Source organism: Phycodurus eques, chromosome 13 (assembly GCF_024500275.1).
Source record: "Phycodurus eques isolate BA_2022a chromosome 13, UOR_Pequ_1.1, whole genome shotgun sequence".
Classification (NCBI taxonomy): domain Eukaryota; kingdom Metazoa; phylum Chordata; class Actinopteri; order Syngnathiformes; family Syngnathidae; genus Phycodurus; species Phycodurus eques.
Genome location: NC_084537.1, coordinates 16,192,502 through 16,211,092, shown reverse-complemented (window position 1 = coordinate 16,211,092; position 18,591 = coordinate 16,192,502). Strand labels below are relative to the sequence as shown.

General features: G+C 42.2%; 1 protein-coding gene across 3 annotated transcripts; it reads right to left on the bottom strand.

Moving 5' to 3' along the window:
* Positions 1 to 632: 632 nt before the first annotated feature.
* LOC133412049 (uncharacterized) lies at positions 633 to 18,371 on the bottom strand. Of its 3 annotated transcripts, XM_061695063.1 has the most exons (10): positions 18,234 to 18,371; positions 16,805 to 17,644; positions 14,725 to 14,788; positions 11,274 to 11,429; positions 10,022 to 11,190; positions 8,501 to 8,648; positions 6,836 to 7,052; positions 5,409 to 5,521; positions 2,783 to 2,964; positions 633 to 2,669 (listed from the first exon to the last, which is right to left on the bottom strand). In XM_061695063.1, exons 2-10 carry the CDS (start codon positions 17,607 to 17,609, stop codon positions 2,476 to 2,478), a joined length of 3,048 nt encoding a protein of 1,015 aa, XP_061551047.1. In that variant the 5' UTR covers positions 17,610 to 17,644; positions 18,234 to 18,371; the 3' UTR covers positions 633 to 2,475. The 3 variants fall into 3 exon arrangements, with proteins under 3 accessions (XP_061551047.1, XP_061551048.1, XP_061551050.1); XM_061695064.1 differs by lacking the exon at positions 18,234 to 18,371 and having other exon boundaries at positions 16,805 to 17,843; XM_061695066.1 differs by lacking the exons at positions 633 to 2,669; positions 2,783 to 2,964 and having other exon boundaries at positions 5,420 to 5,521; positions 6,823 to 7,052.
* Positions 18,372 to 18,591: the final 220 nt, after the last annotated feature.

Below are 18,591 nucleotides of genomic sequence, written 5' to 3'. Positions count from 1 at the left end.
GTGTTAAATGCAACACAAGGTGCACAGTTCTTCCACTTGGTGCAAACTGCACCGTAGACGTCGTCAGATTGGTATCAGCGCCGTATGGATTGTGTCTTCTCGCGTCCAGACGGATGTTTGCAAAGCACAACGGTCAGTCACGATGTCTGCTGGGTGCAGGCAACGTGCAGTCACGACCGCAGTCCTCAAGCATCGAGTCACGACCGTCATCCTGCATCCTGCATCCTGCACTGCATGTGCTTCAGGATCTAAAACGTACACGTAAGAAAACACACTAAAATTCTGCACCGTTATGCTCAAGGTCAATGCTTTTTTTTTGTTCCAACCTTTATCATATTTTACCGTGGCACACCACCAGACAAAAAGTGCATTCAGTTTACACACAAATGTATTTACTGTGTGAAACCTGTTAAGTTGAACACGAAGCTTTTATTCTGCTGTAAAAGTAGTGCATACGCAGTGGAAGAGCATTTCATTATTCTGCCTGTCACGTGTCATCAGGGGCGTTTCTAGACTACCTTGGGGCACCAGGCAAGGACCATGGTAGAACCCCCCAAAAAAATAAATAAAATAAAATTTAAAAAAAACAGGACAATAGAAAAGCAAATATATTTTTATTAGATAACTGACATATAGGATGAACAACAAATAACTTGCAACACTGAAAGTAAACATGACATACATTGTCTAAATAACTTGAAAAAATATGCCTGAAATGTGCAAAATGATTAGCAATTACAAGTAGGTAGTAGGGTGCTCCCTTAGGGAGATTCCTAAATCCATTGCAGTGTTTAGAAAGGTTTCAAGTTGAGTTGTTGAAATGGAACAAAATGTGCCCTCTCTCAGGGCCCCCTGACTAGCCCCCAGTATCAGTTATTAGGGGCCCCCATGAGGGAGATTCCTGAGTCCGTCATAGCGCTGACGAGTTGTGTCATTGATATGGAGCAATATTGGCCGTCTGTCGGGGCCACCTTCAGCTCAGGGCCTGAGGCAAATGTCCGCTTTGCCTGCCCTTTCGCAGCATCTCTGCCTGTCACTATATGCCGCTGGCCTAGATAGATGTACAAAGATACATTATTTGGATTAAATACTAAATAATAATTTCGATGAAAATGATTCGGTTAAGTGGATGCATGACCGTTTCACTGTGCAATTATGCAGTCAAATACTGTCATTTCACTAAATATAATCTTTATTATAGATCCAATATGGCACATGCTTGCAAAGGAAAATACAGTATAGGGCAGAGGTGTCAAACTCATTTTTGTCACCGGCCACATTGTAGTTATGACTTCCCTCGGTTATGACTGTGAACCCATATAAATGAATTATCATCTCATATAATTACATATACCCAACAAATTGATGGATAACTAGATTTGAAATTAGAACCCAATAAAAACATGTTTTTTTAACTACTAATAAATGTCTTTGAAAAGAGGTATTGGCAACAAAAAAAAATGCAATTTCGCACCTTTATTAGAAGTGAAGACAATTTTCAATTTTGATATCCGCAAAAAACATGAAGTCGACGCACATGATTTGCTTTCGCGGGCCACATCAAATGATGTGACGGGCCGGATCTGGCCCCCCGTGCCACCAATTTGACACCTGTGGTATGGGGTATGACTTCACCCCTGGGTTTATACACATTCAATAGTTTAGCATTGCTTGATCATTGTTTTTTATTAGTCAGTGTGAACTCCTAATAACATCAAATGATGAGCATTTAACTCCAAGCAGCATATTACGCTAGTGGTTAGCATGCCTGCCTCACACTCTAGAAATTCCGAGTGCGATTTCACCTGTGTGCAGTTGTATGCTCTCCTCCTGCTGATGTGGGTTTTCTCGGGGTACTCTGGTTTCCTCTCACATTCCAAAACCATGACTGGTAGGTTCATTAAAGACTTTTAATTTCTTCCCCTTCTGCCAGTCCTAAACTGCATAGCATATGGTGACATTTGAAACAATAGATAACTATAAATAAAGTGTGGCAGTATGCTTGCGCTTGCCAAACAGTCCGCCAACACGTGCTGCTGCAGGCGACCTTTGCAAACCATTGCTGTTTATTAATAATTTACAGTTCATAGAGTTTATAGTCAGATCTTATTTAGAACAAAATTGAGAAACCCCATATTAGGTCACTCGGATTAAAGCATTCCTGATCATGATAACAGTACATACATATAGATGCTGCATTTTAATATTTATATTGTGTTGTCCATCGTTCCTGCAGGTAAATGATTGCTGGCCCTTTGGATTAAATATGAACATATACACCTCTCACCTGTGGTCCATCAAGAATGTACACAATACTGTACAGTGAATCCCTGCTATTCGACCAAGCCCTGCTGTGACTAATTGACGCCACCCCAAAAGCCCTACTTTTGTCGAAATGAAGCTCCTCAACTGACTTCAACATTCAGTACTTTTTGGTCAGTTGTAGTCAGTGTACCGGCTGGCTCGCCTCGCCGTTCAGCGCGGGCTGCGTCGGGCCGGCATGATCCGAAGAGAGGCGACACTTTCCTGGGTCATGAGCCGGGTCATCTGCTCCAGACTGAGTCCCGACACCACTTCTCCATTCACCTGTAGAATCTCATCACCCACGCCCAGGAGACCCACGTAGGGAACTTCACCGGTTCCATCACCCACTTTCTCTACGTAAACACCTGGAAGAACAAATTGAGAGGTACAGATAATTCTCAATCACCAGTAAAGTCAACGACAGATTAAATGACGGCATACAATCGTAACAATGATTTACACGTGGTGCACAATGTACCTGTGTCTGGTCTGCCTTTGCCGCGTGAGATGACAAAACCAAAGGGACCGTTTGGTGGTCTGATGAGCTCCAGGAGAAGAGACCCATCAGGAAAAGCCTGGGAAACCCTCCCCGCCGGTCGAACCACTCTGGAGGGGAGTATGTCTTCAACACTCAGGGTCCGATGGAGCTCCAGTTGGGGGCTGTCAGGGGTGCGGTAGAACAGGTATTTATGTTGTTTCGGCCCATGTCATTCTTAATGCAAACAGATACTCATTCAGCGCTTGTCCTCCTTAGCGGCTGAGTGACAGCCTCTCCCAGCTGACTTTGGGCAAGAGACTGGGTACACTCTATACTGGTCGGCGGCCAATCACAGGGCGCTATTGTCGCTGGCTGAAGGAAACCATGTATGTATGGTCAATTTCATATTTTTTCAAAACTCAATACTATTGGTCTGTCCCCAAGTTGTGTGTTATTTTACACACTGCTAACCAATTTAAAGCGTTGACAAGAAATTAATAACTCTTTTGATTGCTCAACTGTCTGAGAAGTGTTGTAAAGCTCCCTCACCCTGTAGGAACTGTGCGGCATTATGTCGCCTCAAGAGTGTCTGGATGTTTTTTTAAACAATAATGAGTGAAAATAGTTAAATTAAATACACTTAAGTAAGGCTATTTTTTGTAAAAATTAGAGATGAGACTCGATTAAAGAATAATCTAATTAATTAGAGCCTTTGTAATAAATTCCTCTTGATTAATTGCATTTTAATCGTATCATAACATTTTTCCTAAAAAGCAACATGGTTTAATTTAAATCTATTTTAGTGGACGACTCACACAAATAATTGACACAGAAAGGAATATTGTTAACTCTGGAAAAATGTATTTAATTGCATTCCAATACAAAACAATACAAAAACTAATAGAAAATATCCCTATCCAAAATTAAGTCGACCTAAAGTTAAAGTGCCAACTTAGGACAATTATTTATTTATGTATTTATGTATGTATGTATGATCGGTTATTTAAAAAATTTTTTTTTTTTTTTTTTATAAATGAAATTTGCCTTCCATCAGTCCTATCAACAATTTTTCATCCAATTCCTCCATTTTGGTAGCCAAGCTCTGGCGTGTGTCAGTGTAATGGGTGTACCAGAAAATCGCACACTGACCAAGGTTCTGCGATGTTTGGAACACAAAATGCGATTAAAATGCGGATTTTTAAAAAACTAATTAAGTTGTTTGTAATTAATTCATCGTGATTAATACGTTAAAGTCCCCCCCCCCCCCCCCTATTAAAAATGGATTGCTATAATGCTCCGGTGCAGATGGAACTGGTCAGCCACGAAAGTAAGTGCGTATATATTAATTTCTGCCTGTGCTCATCATTTTATTTGTTGCATCAGTTATGGCTGTAAGACGTCTGAAGAAGAGTTTGGGAAGATGATGTAACCTTCATAAAGCAAAGCAAATGTATTTATATAGCACATTTCATACACAAAGTAACTCAATGTGCTTTACATGATTAAAAGCATTTAAAAACAAGGAAAAAACAGCTTATAAACATTTAAAACAAAGAGAGAAAAAATACAATTAAAACAGCGTACAGTGCAAGAAATAGAATTTAAAAGTGGAAATGCTCTAATAAGCATGGGAAAAAAGAAGAGTTTTTAACCTGGACTTAAAAACATGCACACTTGGGGCTGACGTCACTTCTGTTGGCAACTTATTCCATTTGTGTGCAGCATAATGGCTAAATGCTGCTTCACCATGTTTGCTTTGGACTCTGTGCGCCACCATTTGACCTGAGTCTGTCGATCTCAGAGCCCTACTGGGTTTATATGCCATTAGCAGTTCATTCATGTATTCACGACCTAAATCGTTTAGTGATGTATAGACCAGTAGCAGAACTTTAAAATCTATTCTAAAGTTGACTGGAAGCCAGTGTAAAGACTTTAGAATTGGAGTAATATGCTCTGACCTCTTTGTTCTGGTCAGAAACCGAGCTGCAGCATTCTGAATGAGCTGCAGCTGTTTAATGCTCTTTTGGAGGAGTCTAGTCAGAAGACCGTTACAATAGTCAAGTCTACTTGAGCTAAAAGCATGGATGAGCTTCTCCTGGTCTGCTTGACACATGCAAGCCTTCACTCTGGATATGTCCTTCAGATGGTAGAAGGCAGTTTGAGTAATTGATTCGATATGACTGTTGAAAGTCAGGTCGGAATCTATCAGAACACCAAGGTTTCGGACTTGGTCTTTGGTTTTTAAAGAGAGTGACTCCAGGTATTTACTAACAGCAATCGTCTTTTCTTTATTGCCAAAAACAATTATCTCCATTTTGTTGTGGTTTAATTGAAGAACATGTAGCCTCATCCAGATATTTATCTGTTTTAGACAGTGAGACAACACCTCAATTGCACTGTAGCCATCTGGAGACAGTGCTAGATATAAATGTGTGTCATCTGCATAGCTATGATAGTCAAAATTAAAGTTCTGAAGAATTTGACCCAAGGGTAGTATATACAGGCTGAACAGGAGGCAGAATTATTGATACATCTCTCACACCTTATGTCATTAGGTAGTGCAGGTGTACCTAATATTGTTGTGGGTCCTAGTGCTTTTCACGCCATGCTTCTCTAGTTTGCTTACCTTGGCGCTAGGCCATAAGGTATCTGCACCTCACCCAGGATGGTTGCACGCTCTGTTCTCCTCTCTAAACTCTGCACAGAGGAGGCTTTACGGAGTTGGGCCAGCGGCAGCGCCTAGTGGCAAAAAGACACACATTAGCATTAGTTCAACACTAGATTGTGTGAGTGTACTTAATGATTTGGCCAGTTAGTGTGATGAAACTACATTGCAAAAAAAAAAAAAAAAAACCAAATTATATTTCTCAAATCAAGGCAAAATATGCTTTTTTTTTTAATTTATTTTTTTTATCTGTCATGATTTTTATTCTTACTAGGCAGTTTTTTTGTAAGAGACCTTCCCTTACTTTGTGCTTTTTTTTTCTGTTCTTTGAAAAGCTTAAGGTATTATAACTTGTTACTGAGATTTTATCACAGGTTCTATTAGCAGTTAATTACGCTTCAAGACCCTGTAAATTGAATTCTGAGATGTTGTTTGAAATACATTATACACCTTTGAAGATAAGTGCTGGAAATGTGCGTATTCTATGTAGTACTCAACTGTGGCGATATAGTGTTAAACTGTTTTTAACCATCTCAGTTTTCCAAAATTTCTTGGCATATGGCTAAAACGGTGCCTAGTGATGCAATTTGGAGTCTGGCATGAGTCCCTCCCTCCCCCGCTATATAAGAACTTGAGGGCCTTCGTTTGCATCAGTGGTTATCCGGTACAATTGCGACACACAGTTAGCTAGCTAGTTATGCTTACACCCCGAAAAAGCATCTGCCCTTCAGATAGGCTGCTGGTGTGGGCGCTTTAGAGTGCCTAGTTATTTGCCATGACTTTGTGCGCGTCACTCAGATAAAGGTGAAGTTAGAAAAGTCAGACGTGACAGTCAGCCTGTGGACAGAGGCCTCACGCGGGTGGGGCCACTTGAGAGTGCCTCATTGTCACGATAACCCGGTGGGATATGTTCCAGCCACCAAAGGCTATAAGTGGATATGTTTTTGTGGCTCAAACCTGTTGTTATTTGTACGCATCAGAAATATGCTAGACGAAGTGGCATCCATTTTTCCAGATCATAGCAGTGGTATTTCAGTGACAGTTGACTGTTGAATGTGGGCGGTTTCAGCGCATTCGGCGGACACGCCCACAGTGTCCGAGAGCAGAGAGAACAGCCCGATATTTCACAATTTTACAGGCCTCTTTTCATATACTTGTTGATGTTTCTTTTTGATCATTCACATTTTGCAGGGTTGTTAACAACACTCTTGACTGTGGTGTGTAAAATTCAGAAGACATTTATTTGCACTTTACAGGGACTTTAATCGATTCCTCATAATTTTGCTTTTTTTTCTTCTTTTTTTTAAGACCAGTTTTTGCAGCACAAACAGTGGTTATATGGGTGTAGTAGGTACAGTGGCACTAAACTAAGCACCCGTGTTGCTCACTGTGTGCAGGGTCTGCAGCGAGGGCGTCCTCTGTATGCGGATGGTGGGATGCAGTCTGCGCGTGGGGCTCGGGGACACGGTGTTGGACCTGCTGGCGGGTATGCTGAGCTGTTCCATGCTACTGGAGCGGCCTCCCTTCACAAGTCTGCCTACGCTGTTCAGGCCGATGGAGGAAAAGAAGCGACGCAAGAAAAGCTTCGGCCGCCCATCCAGCTTCCTGCAAAAGCACAGGTATACATTATCCATCCATTTTCTGAGCCGCTTATCCTCACTTGGGTCGCGGGAGTGCTGGAGCCTATCCCAGCTATCATCGGGCAGGAGGCGGGGCACACCCTGAACCGGTTGCCAGCCAATCGCAGGGCACATATAAACAAACAACCATTTGCACTCACATTCACACCTACGGGCAATTTAGACTTGTCAAGTAACCTCGCATACCATGTTTTTTGGATGTCGGGGGAAACCGGAGTGCCCGGAGAAAACCCACGCATGCACGGGGAGAAAATGCAAACTCCACACAGGCGGGGCTGGTGATTGAACCCCGGCCCTCAGAACTGTGAGGCAGACGCTCTAACGAGTGGTCCACCGTGCCGCCGGTATACATTATGTCATACAAAAAAGAAATGCCTTTAATGTGGTACAATTCGAGAGTTCAAGTAAACATTTTCTGTAAAATATTCCTTGAGTCAGACTAAACTTTGAAGGTATCATTTGTGATGGCACGAGATGGCAAAACTCACCTTTTCAATGTTTTTGTGACATGTCTAATATAAAGTACTGCTTTGGGGCCATCTTGTGGAATCTTGGGACCAAGGAACTATGTTGGAGTGAAGCGAGGAGCTTCATTTAGTCAGATCATAGCCTTGTCTAAACGGAAAAAAGTGCTTTGCCGCCATCTTTTGGTATATATAGGCAATTGCAAACTATTTTGGGTGTGTGTCAGTTAGGGATTTTCACTATTCGCACCAAGGCTCACACTTTAACAATATATTTGCTAGCAGTTTCATGGTACTGTACGTCCATGTTCACGGTCCGTTAGGTACTTTGGTTTTAAGTTCACAGTTCGGTTCACATTTGTTAAAGTGCGGGAACAAAATTCAACTCTTTATCTTTTATAAACAGGAACAGATTTAATGACATTTAAAGTCACCCTAAATATTTTGTATTTAGAAAAGGACAATATCAACAGTTTATCTTGAAGAATGCAGACAAGTGCAACAATAAAAGTTTGAAGAGCCAATTATTATGATATAAGTGGGATAAATGAATTCCCACACGGATTGTGTTCGACTTTGGAGGTTCCATTGCGCCTTTCTTAATTAATTCTGCAAGTGCATTTTATTTCCAGAAGAGGGCAGCATTTCTTTGACTACATGAACCTTGCTTTTTACAATGGCATCCTGTTGACAGTATGTCAAGGGTTGTAAGCTCCTCTGGAGTAGCTTCGGGAACACTGTCATTGGGAGGGCTTTACTATTCTCCATTTTCCCCATCAGAGGCAATTTCAATTTATATTAAATCCTCTATAATGACTCTTGAATGTTATGACACTTTACTGGTAAGTTAAATGTTTGTACTGTATGTGTATGTCTGTTTTTAGAACTGGAAGGCAGGTTGTATGTAAGGTCTAAGCTCTGACAAAAAGGTCTCGGTGTCTCGGCTCACCTGGACCCATCTGAGCTGTCCTCCCATACGCCCTCAGCTTTGAGATGCTCGGCTCTCAACAGCTCAGCTCTGAGATCCTCAGCCCGAGACAAGGCCAGGCTCCGCATAGCGGGGTGGAACTCTGACCCAGAACTGCTGTCTGCACTCACTGGTCAAAGAATAGGAAAGAGAGGTTAAGATTGCATTGAATCATACCATCTCTAGACAGATAAAACTTAAAATCCTTACAATAGCTTTGCAGTTGGGACACTGCATTGTATTGGAATTTGTTATTTTTTTCAGAAAAGGTAGAATTGGGAATCTTAAGCTGTACAAAAAATAGCAGGTTTTGATTTTGCTTTCCTCTGAATCACACATTTAGTCGAATAACCTGTTCCTCAGAACATCTTTACATCTGTGTTGGATGGGGTTGACTAACTTTTGGAAACTGAAAAGTGCTATTCCAGCTCAGAATGACGATATTGTACAAACCCCAAGATAATAGTATTCTTTTCTCAACGTGAGATAAAAGCCAAACATTTGTTGAAACTATTTGATTGAATCTTGGAAAACAGCTCCCCATTCCTGTACGTAAAACCACAACAATATATACGGATTGAAAAAAAAATCTGATATTACCTCCCTGGCATTGCAACGGGAGTATTTTTAGATACAGCATGGAAGCGTGTCCATGTTTTGTCTGTTGAGTCCTGCACACTCAACAATTTTGTTAGCCTTTGCAATTGGATTTGTAGACTGGAAGGGATGTATGCAGTGTCAATGTGCCGCAATGTCAGAGCAAGTAGTCTATTGATTTCTAATGGTATTAAACACAGAATGTCCCAGGAAGTTTAAATCAAAGGTGAGAATGTTTTTTTTTTTTTTTTTTGAGGTAGCATCAGTACACTATACATTGCTCACTGGTATTCCATTGGAGCCCAACCAGTTAGATTCAGTTTCTACTCTTTATCCGACAAATATAAGAATATGCGACATTTTGAATGACTGTCCTTCAAGTGTAAGTGTAATTGCACACTACTCCCTAAAAATGTAAAGCCTAAGTGAAGGGAGAAATTACTAAATGGCAAAGGAGATTTGAACCGTTCCTTTCGTTCATTATTATGGGTTACTCGCCAATGGTCGAACTAATGGCTGTTAGAAAACTGCAGTTGTTTGTTTACATTGAAACTTGTGTGTGTGATGTCGTGCACGCTGTGATTGTGAGATTACAATTTCAGCATCCCGGCACCCTCATTCTTATCAGAATGTGAAGGGAGCTCTTCTCCGCAGTCTGACATACACCTCAACAGTCCACTGCGGGAACAGCAGGCGGCCATCATAACGACTGTCAAAGTTTGATCTACGACACAGAGGAGGTGCTGCAGGAGTTTGTTTTTAAAGAATCATCCTGAAATTTCACCCAAAAGCCAAATAACCCTCACTTTTTGTGCGTAGTGCATGTTCTTAAGTGCTTAACAACGTGTTAAAAGCACAAGCTCTTAACTGTGTGAGCCATGCAATTCTGTATTCATGTGCACTCACCCGTTCCATCTAGACTTGCATCCCAGACATCAGCAGCTGGCATGTCTGGGTTGAGTCGAGCAGGGGAGTACCTCAGCGTGGAGGGCCTTATGCATGCCGTTGGGTTGCTTATCGCTGGGGCTCCTTGCACTACAGACCCAGGCGACTCCCTTCTTGCCTCTGGACAATCGAAGAGGGCCAAATTCTGAGGCCTAACTTCACCTCCCTGGCTGGAAGCAATCTGGAACTGTACGGTCGACTGACCCGCGGCGGAGCGGTTCCTCGAGCTTGACTTGAGAGCAGACTTGATAGGCAGGGTGGGCGCTTCCCTCACTCCACCGGAGGCACCCAGCAAACGTGGCTCTAGCATCACAGGGCTGTCTGGTGCAAAGGAAACAGCTCTGCTCAAGTTGACTCTGTTCCTGGGGTTGGAGTTACGCCTCTGAGCCCAGGATGGACCATAAGGACCGTTTCCAGACTCCAGTCGACTCTCTCCTTTCCTGCTCCTTCTCCTGAGCTTCCCAAACCCTGATGATTTCCAGCCTGTGCTGCTTTCTTTATTCTCCCCCAAAACGAAAGCTCCCGCAAATGTGACCGTCAGAGGAGCTTTAGGGCGGGTGCTGACTTCCGGTTTGGTCGGAGGCACCCAACAAGGAACCGTTCTGCCCCTCGTGTCCGCTTGGTTTCCAGTCTGCTGTGACTCTATGATCTGTTGATCTGTTAGTGAGAAGACCGGCTGAGGTTCCCTCACGACAGAACCACATGCTTCGCATTTCTTCACCAGGACTATAATCTCTCTGATCACCGTCGTGGTTTCAGCATTGACACCCATGTCTTGCTTCAGTAGAGGAGCCATAGAGACACTCCTGGGACTCCTCCTCTCTGAACCACTACTGCTGGAATCCGTATTGCTGTCCCTGTTTTTAGATTTGGGCACAGCAGGTCGGCCACGCTGTCGCACCCTGTCCAAGTACCGAGACTCTGCTTCTCTCTCTGATTCGTCCTCAAAGCGTACCCGAGTAGGTGAGCAGCCGTACCGTCTGGATCGAACGGCCTGATCCCCAGGTGATGTGTCTCCTTGATCAGGGACGAGGAGGGGACCAGATGCACTTTGAACTATGTGATCCTCTTTGGCTTGAATGGCTTTCTGCACCGATGCTGGGTTGTGATCCTCGACTTGCTGCTTCTTACTGCGATAAGTAAACCAGTGACATGGATGATCACAAAAGTGAATACAGTTCTAGTTCCAGTTTCTAGGACACAGTCAACTTACACAGTGGATCTGGGATCAGAATGGGAGCGTCTGCTGGGACGGTCACCTTTAACATGGTTGGAGCGAGCCTTGAGCCGCGCTCGCTCCAGGAGACGCTTGGCTTGCTCGTGTCTTGGGCTCAGAGGGAGTTCATCATCGCTGATTACCAGGAGCGATCTAAACATCGACATTGATAGACACGTGATACAAGATGTTGGTTAGGAAAAAACAGTGATGTGGATGGGAGAAGTGAATATATGGCCTTGTTTCCACCTAGTTATATGCTTGTGGCAGTGATGGGCTGTGCATTTGGTGCTTGGGCATTTAGTGGGGACTTATTTGACTTAATCCTACTCTTAATATCACCACTATGGTATTATTTCAATTATTGAAAATGATCAATACTATACAAAAATTGAATATATAACAGCACGCAACTCTGCCACGTACATCTGGAGCAGTTCACAATCAATATTTATTTAAAAATACATCATCCTACCCAGACATACTGTATATCAAATGTAATAGATCACTACATGCTTTGCTCGTTGAACTTGGATATTCCCTTAAAAGGAAGCTCATATACTGTACTGCATATATATATATATATATATATATATACATATATATATATATATATATATATATAATCACACAACAGGGCGAAGTGACCTTAACTTTCTGGTGTGGGTTCACCTTAGTTCATTCTATCATAATAACAAGTTTTGCTCTGGCCAACCAATCAGAGGACAGGAAAATGCTGACCGTTGTGGGCCAGCTTGTTGGTCCTGTAAGGCGATTTAGAAATCTGACTGGTTAAGGAAAAAGTCTCATTGCTCATATATAAGTTACATGGGCTAGCACTACTGATTCTGGTTGATTGTGTCGATTGTAATGGCAACACATAGAGGCTGAAATCCGATTGGAGAAAAAAAATCTAACACCCACATACACGAACCTAGGAACCGAACTACTACTCTAGCGTGGTCATAATCACACATTTCCTCATAAAATCACATAAGAGCCACATTTGATGAATGAAATGCTTCTGCGTAGCGACATACAGTATCCAACCACATCAAATTCCATAGATTGACTGAATGAAGAGTGAATTAAGCTTCCAGAAGCTGTTTTATGCAATACCATAGATAGGCCGGGGCATGGCACTGGCGTAAAGCGGCAAAGCCACACGTCATCTATCCATTCCTCCTCCTTATGGCCCACAGCTAAGCTGCTCTGCATTGTGCTTCATCGTCTGTATTCATCTTTATCCCCTGGCCCAGCGATAAAGATAGCATGATACACTCACCATGTGGATTATCCTTGTCATGGACACACTGGGATTCATTCGCCAATGTGTATGAAGGGGAGAACATACTGTTTTTCACTAGATTAAAGTTTGCCGTGGCAATGTTTTCATCCCAACCAACATTGACAAACATGGAATGGCAAGGTGCCTGTTTTGGTCAACCATCTGTTCCAGTCTACAAATTCTAATCACTGTTACAATAATACCCTCACTAATAATGATAATGGCTGCAAAAATGTCACCTTTGTTGGAATTGAAGTGGGAGATTAATGATTCAAGTAGTCGGATAAGCCTAACACCGAAATGCGGTCTTTTTTAAGATAACATTCACCTTGAGTTTGTCCGATTTCATTTGAGACAAATTGCTTTTAATGTGTAAAAACTGCAAGTCATGATGTAATAAGTGGGTGCCAATGTTTACAATTGCAGCGATGCCAAAAGTCCTCGCCCTCTGTGCTTAAGTAGAAAAAAAAAGTCAATATTATGGGTGGCAGGGAGTTCCAGAGTTTGGGAGCAGAGTGTTTGAAAGCTCTGCTTCCCACGGTGCTGAGGCGAACGGTGCACAGTAAGATGAAGAGAAGAGGAGGATTGGAGGGAGCGAACAGAAGTGGCGATATGGAGAAGGTCGGAGGTCGGACAGATAAGGAGGACCGAGGTTATGAATTGCCATGAATGTGTTTAAAATAAATGTAAAATTGAATTCGGTATGTAACTGGGAGCCACTGGAGTTGCTGTAAAATGGGGGTGATATGGCAATAATGGGTGTTTTGATAATCAGACGGGCTGCAGTTTTGAACCAGCTGGAACTTACAGAGTGATTTTGTAGGAAGACAGAAGAGAATTACAGGGAAGCGATGCGGGGAAGTGATGAGGCTGTGGACGAGAATAGCAGTAGCGTGGTGGGTGAGGGAGGGACGGAGCGGGTTGAAATTGCGAAGGTAAAATTATGACGACTGGGCAATGTTATTTATAAGAGTGAAACGAGAGAGCTGTCGAAGAGAACACCCAGACTCTTAACCTGAAGGGAAGGGCAGACTGAGGAATTGTCAATTGCGAGGGAGAAGCTGTCAACTTTGGGTTGGGTGGTTTTGGTCCCGATGTGGAGAAATTCAGTTTTATTGCTGTCGAGTTTCAACAAATTGGAAGTGAACCAGGATTAGATTTCTGAAAGACTTGAGGTAAGGGAAGAGGAATGAATTATTGAACATAGTTGACCAGAAATGTAGAGAACGGAGCCCTGAAGTAACTGGGGAGGGATCGGATTTAAAAAATCTGAGCTGAATAAACACTGAGTGGTCTGAGAGATACAGTAGATGTGAAACCAGTGAAGGGGTGTATGTGAGATAACAATGGCGAGGAGTTTCTTGTCGAGGATGGAAAAAAGACCAGACTGTGGCGGGGACGGAAGCCGGACTGGAAGGGCTCGTAGAGACACTTAAGGGTAAGGTGAGAGTGAAGTTGAGAGGCAACTATTTTTTTCCAGAATCGTGCCGATGTAAGGCAAGTTCGAAATGGGGCCTAAGTTATTAAAATTGGTGTGATCTGAGCCAGTTATTTTTTTATTTTTATTTTTTTCAAGATACGAGCAGTGGCTGCAATTTTGAAAAAGGAAGGTCACGGAGGAGAGGATGACGGCAGTTCTGACAAGAAGTTCAAGAGCTTCAACAGCGGCTGACTTTACTTATTCTTCAGGTTGAAAAGAGTAATATATATTTTGCCAAAGTAAGGGAGTAGAAAAGTCCTGATTCATCTTCAAACATAGACAGTGAAAGTAAATAGTCAGAAAAATAAATATTCAAGTAAAGTTCCAATACCTGAACAATCTACCTAAGTACAGTAACAAACCTACTTCCTACCACTGTCCATTAATGACAGCAAAAGTAGGAAAATAAATCAAAGAGAAATGTCACCATCAGTCACTGAGTGTGTGCATGTAGAAGGCATATTTAATATTATTATCGAGTGTGAATCATACCCTGGAAAAAAAACCCAAAACATCTGTCGTCAATAACATTTTGGTTTTCTTTGGCACACAATATTTAGAACAAATCTGACTAACACAATCTGAAGTGTGATGTTCCTGTTATGAGAAGAGGCTATAAATACACCACATGAGTCGTGCCACACTTCCTATGCTACAAAATGAATGAACTCTATGCTCACCTCAAATAGGGCTCAAGCTCCTTAAGAATGATTGAGTCTTCTGAACTGCCGTGGGCAGCCTGATCTGCCAGAAATACAAAAAGAGATGTGTACGTTGATTTGAGTTTTTATTATTATACGGCGTACATTTTATGCCAGTGATCCCCAAAGTGTGGAACACAGGCTCCCTCTAGTGTTATGCGACAGAATTACTGAATTAAATGTTCAAATTGTGCCTATTGTTACTACAGTCGTTTAAACTTTTTTTTTTTTTTTTAATCCAGTAAAGTACATTTGTGAGGCACAATTCAGTTAAATTTAACTCTAAACGCATGTAACATTTTAGAAATTTCTTTTCAAACATTTATTTCGGTACAGTTTTAAGTACATAGTTTTTTTTTGTTTTTTTTTGTTCAAACATATTTTTTCCAATTCGAAACATACTGTAGATACAATATTCTTTATTAAAACTCAATGAATATTTCCTGAAAATCAATGTGACTTTTGCTGTTGCCTTACAGACAACTTCGGAAATACACAGCTTCACCTTGGCAAGTGCCACTCTCTTATCATTTTTTGCAACAAAGTCAGTTCCTTTTCGTTTTTATGACTGCCATCCTCGAAAAGGATTGCTCGTGAAGATTTGTTTTAACAAACGGTATGACTCAAAGGGCTTTCTGAGCAATAAAAGGCATGTCTTGACCTTCGTCTGAACAACGGAGAATGACCGACTGACTCAACCCCTGGGATTAGATCGGAACCGGGTTAAGAAACACTTGCTCAGACAAATGCAGCACTCCACAATTCCTTTTTTTGTATTTCAGTTCTTTTTATTTATTTATTATAATTATTTTTAATTTTTTTTTAGCTCTGCGCTTCTTCGTGCTACTTTAGTTGGATATTGTAGTCCAGCAAAGTGATTACTGTACTATAAGTGGTGTAGTATTACAATTTCATACTGTACTGTACATAATAAAGCTTTTATTACCAGTCGAGTTCACAATGAATCAGTTTGGCTTTTCCTCTCATTCTAAAATTGACATATACAGTACAATAAAAACATTACATATTCTAAACAGTGATAAAGGGAGACAGAGCCGCCTCCCCCACAGCTCCTGCTTGCTAATAATAGCAACATCAACATCTCTCACATCTGCACATCTGCTCAACAGAAATGTGCCATGTTCCATATTATTGCACTCTTATGCAACACTTACATGCCAGTGATGACTACTTCTGGGCGTTCTGGAGCCTATCTGGGATAATTCTCAAAAATTACTCCAATTGTTTTTGGAAACATTCTTTGACAAATTGCGGAAAAATATTTTCTGATTTTTACGAAACACTTGTTATACTGTATATTTATTAAATGTATATTCAGGTATATTTTGTCAAATATGATACATATGTATTTTTGAACTGTAAAACTAAATATACAAAAAAAATAAAATGAGTTAAGACAGTAGAATCAAGTTTTGTGCTTCATTTTTTTGTTTATTTTTCTTCCACTCATGTTATAGCTGTTTACCTCAATCCAGATTGCATCAAAGGATTAACAAATTTTTCACATTTTGCTTTTTCTTTGGCTTCATTGCAGCACTTATTTCAATAGGAGCAAAAATCTGCCATTTTTGTTTATAAAAACTGTATTTAAAAGAGGTAAAGTGGGTGATTTCCACTGTGTAAAAGGCCTCTGATGCGAAGTAAATCACTAGTAAAAGCAACAAAGTCAAAACCACATAACATTTGCATCCTTTCTGCATTTGGCTCAGTCTTTGCCAACCTTTTTTGAACCAAGGCACATATTTTACTTACAAATGTACTTAGTGAGTGAGAAACCTGAGCCTGTTTATTAGTTGAACAAAGCTATATTTCTTAATTCTGAATGACAACAGGTAGATACACAGCTTAGTTTTACCTTCTTCCATCTAATGGAAGAGCATTTAATTGTTCTACATGTGGCTGGCTGGCATAGATAGATGGACAAAAGTACATTATTTGTACAAAATTGTTTTGCTGAATTAAGTGAAATTGGATAATTTCACACAGCAGAGTGGTTAGGAATCATTGATTTAGACTTGCACTTTCTCTTCAGACGTACCTTCATAATCCACAGTGTCTGTTGCATCTCCATAATGACCATCGCTGCAGTTTTGCTGTCTTTCTTTCAATTTGGCGTAGATGTCGCTTTGCCTCACTTTCTCATTCTCATCAGCACAGAGGCCCCTGCCTTGCAGAGAAGTGCACACCCCATCATGCCTGTCCACCTCACACAGATACTTCACCTCGGACGACGCCTCGGTGTCATTTCCCACAATGCCTCCGAGACCTGCTGCTTTGTCCTCCCCTTGAGTGTCGTCCTTGCAGGGTAAAGCGAAGGAGACGTTATGGGGGTCCACGCCGTTTAGAAGCAACGTCTCCGGCCGGGCGACCCTCCAGAAGCCCTTTGGGGGTGCCCAGTGTCTGGATGTGAGGACAGGGGGAGGTGTTTGAGGGCTCGGGGTTGAGATGGAGCAGGAGAGCACAGGTGGTGGAGGAGGCGTGATGAGGTTGTTTTTACTACTATTGGAGTTATCAGGTAGGATGGCAGAGGGGGAACAAGGAGGTGTTTCGCTCTTGTCTTCTTCGTCTTCCTGGAGCTGCACCGGTGCGTCCACCGGTGGGCTGTGGATCTCCAACCTGACTTGCACCTCTACTTCCTCCTTTTTCTCCTCTTCGTCACTGCTGCTCAATACGCCCGACTGACACGAAGCGGCAACAATTTGACCTTTCCCAGTAGGCTGCAGCCTGAAGGGGACATCCGGCGGCTCGACGGCATCCAGTTTCCCCCCGCTTCCCGGATAGGACGGCGGGAGAACCGGGTCGGATTCTGTTTGAAGTTCCCCCGCCACCTTCTCCTCCTCCATTGGCTGCTCATGCAAAATGAAGTACCACTCGTGTGCTGTTGTAATGGGAAAAAAATAAAATAAATGTCACCAAATGACAAATTCCTATCTGATATGCTCGGTGAGGAGATATGAAACATGAATTCGGTCACGTTGCTTCATCCACTGACTACTTTGCAGGATAATCCTCTAGAATGAGAATAAGCAAGTGCTGCATGCAATTGATCCCCTTCTCCAACAAGCAATCCCATCCATCCATCCATCCATTGTCAACAACGCTTATCCTGGTTAGGGTCCCGGGGCGCTGGAGCCTATCCCAGCTGACGTCGGGCGAAAGGCGGACTACACCCTGAACTGGTCGCCAGTCAGTCGCAGGGCACATATAGACACGGACAACCATTCGCACTCACATTCACACCGTCACTGAGTGGGAACTGATCCCACGCTGCCCGCACCAAAGTCAGGCGAGTGCGCCACTACACCAGCAGTGATTTACACGCAAACCCAAAATAATAAAAAGGACAAAGAATGCTTTGGAATGAAGTCATCATACACAAAATTTGATAAGAACCCTGCAAACTATGTTAACGAAGTACAGCAAACAAAACAGGAACGCCATGCTATTTTATCAATGAGGAAAATTACCGTAATATTCTGATAGAGTCACACTAAAATCTCAGGTCCAAGAGTGGATTGCAAAAACATTCCTCCAGTGTTTCTTCCACTTCCATGACGTGCATCCACTGGCTGGCTGCAACCGGCCGAACCAGGTCGGTCCCTCTGGCGTGATTGGTGCGGTAATCCCACCCTCAGAAATTATCACAGCGGGATTACAGCAGGAGCCCCCCCCCCCCCCCCCCCAAAAAAAATATCCGCTTTAATTTCACCCTTTCCTCGCGTAGCAGCTTTTGCGAGCGGAGCTCCTCTGTTGCGTAACGCGTGATCCGCACATTGATATGTCAATGAGGATTAAATAACAAAAAGGGATAGTTGTCAGCTCTTT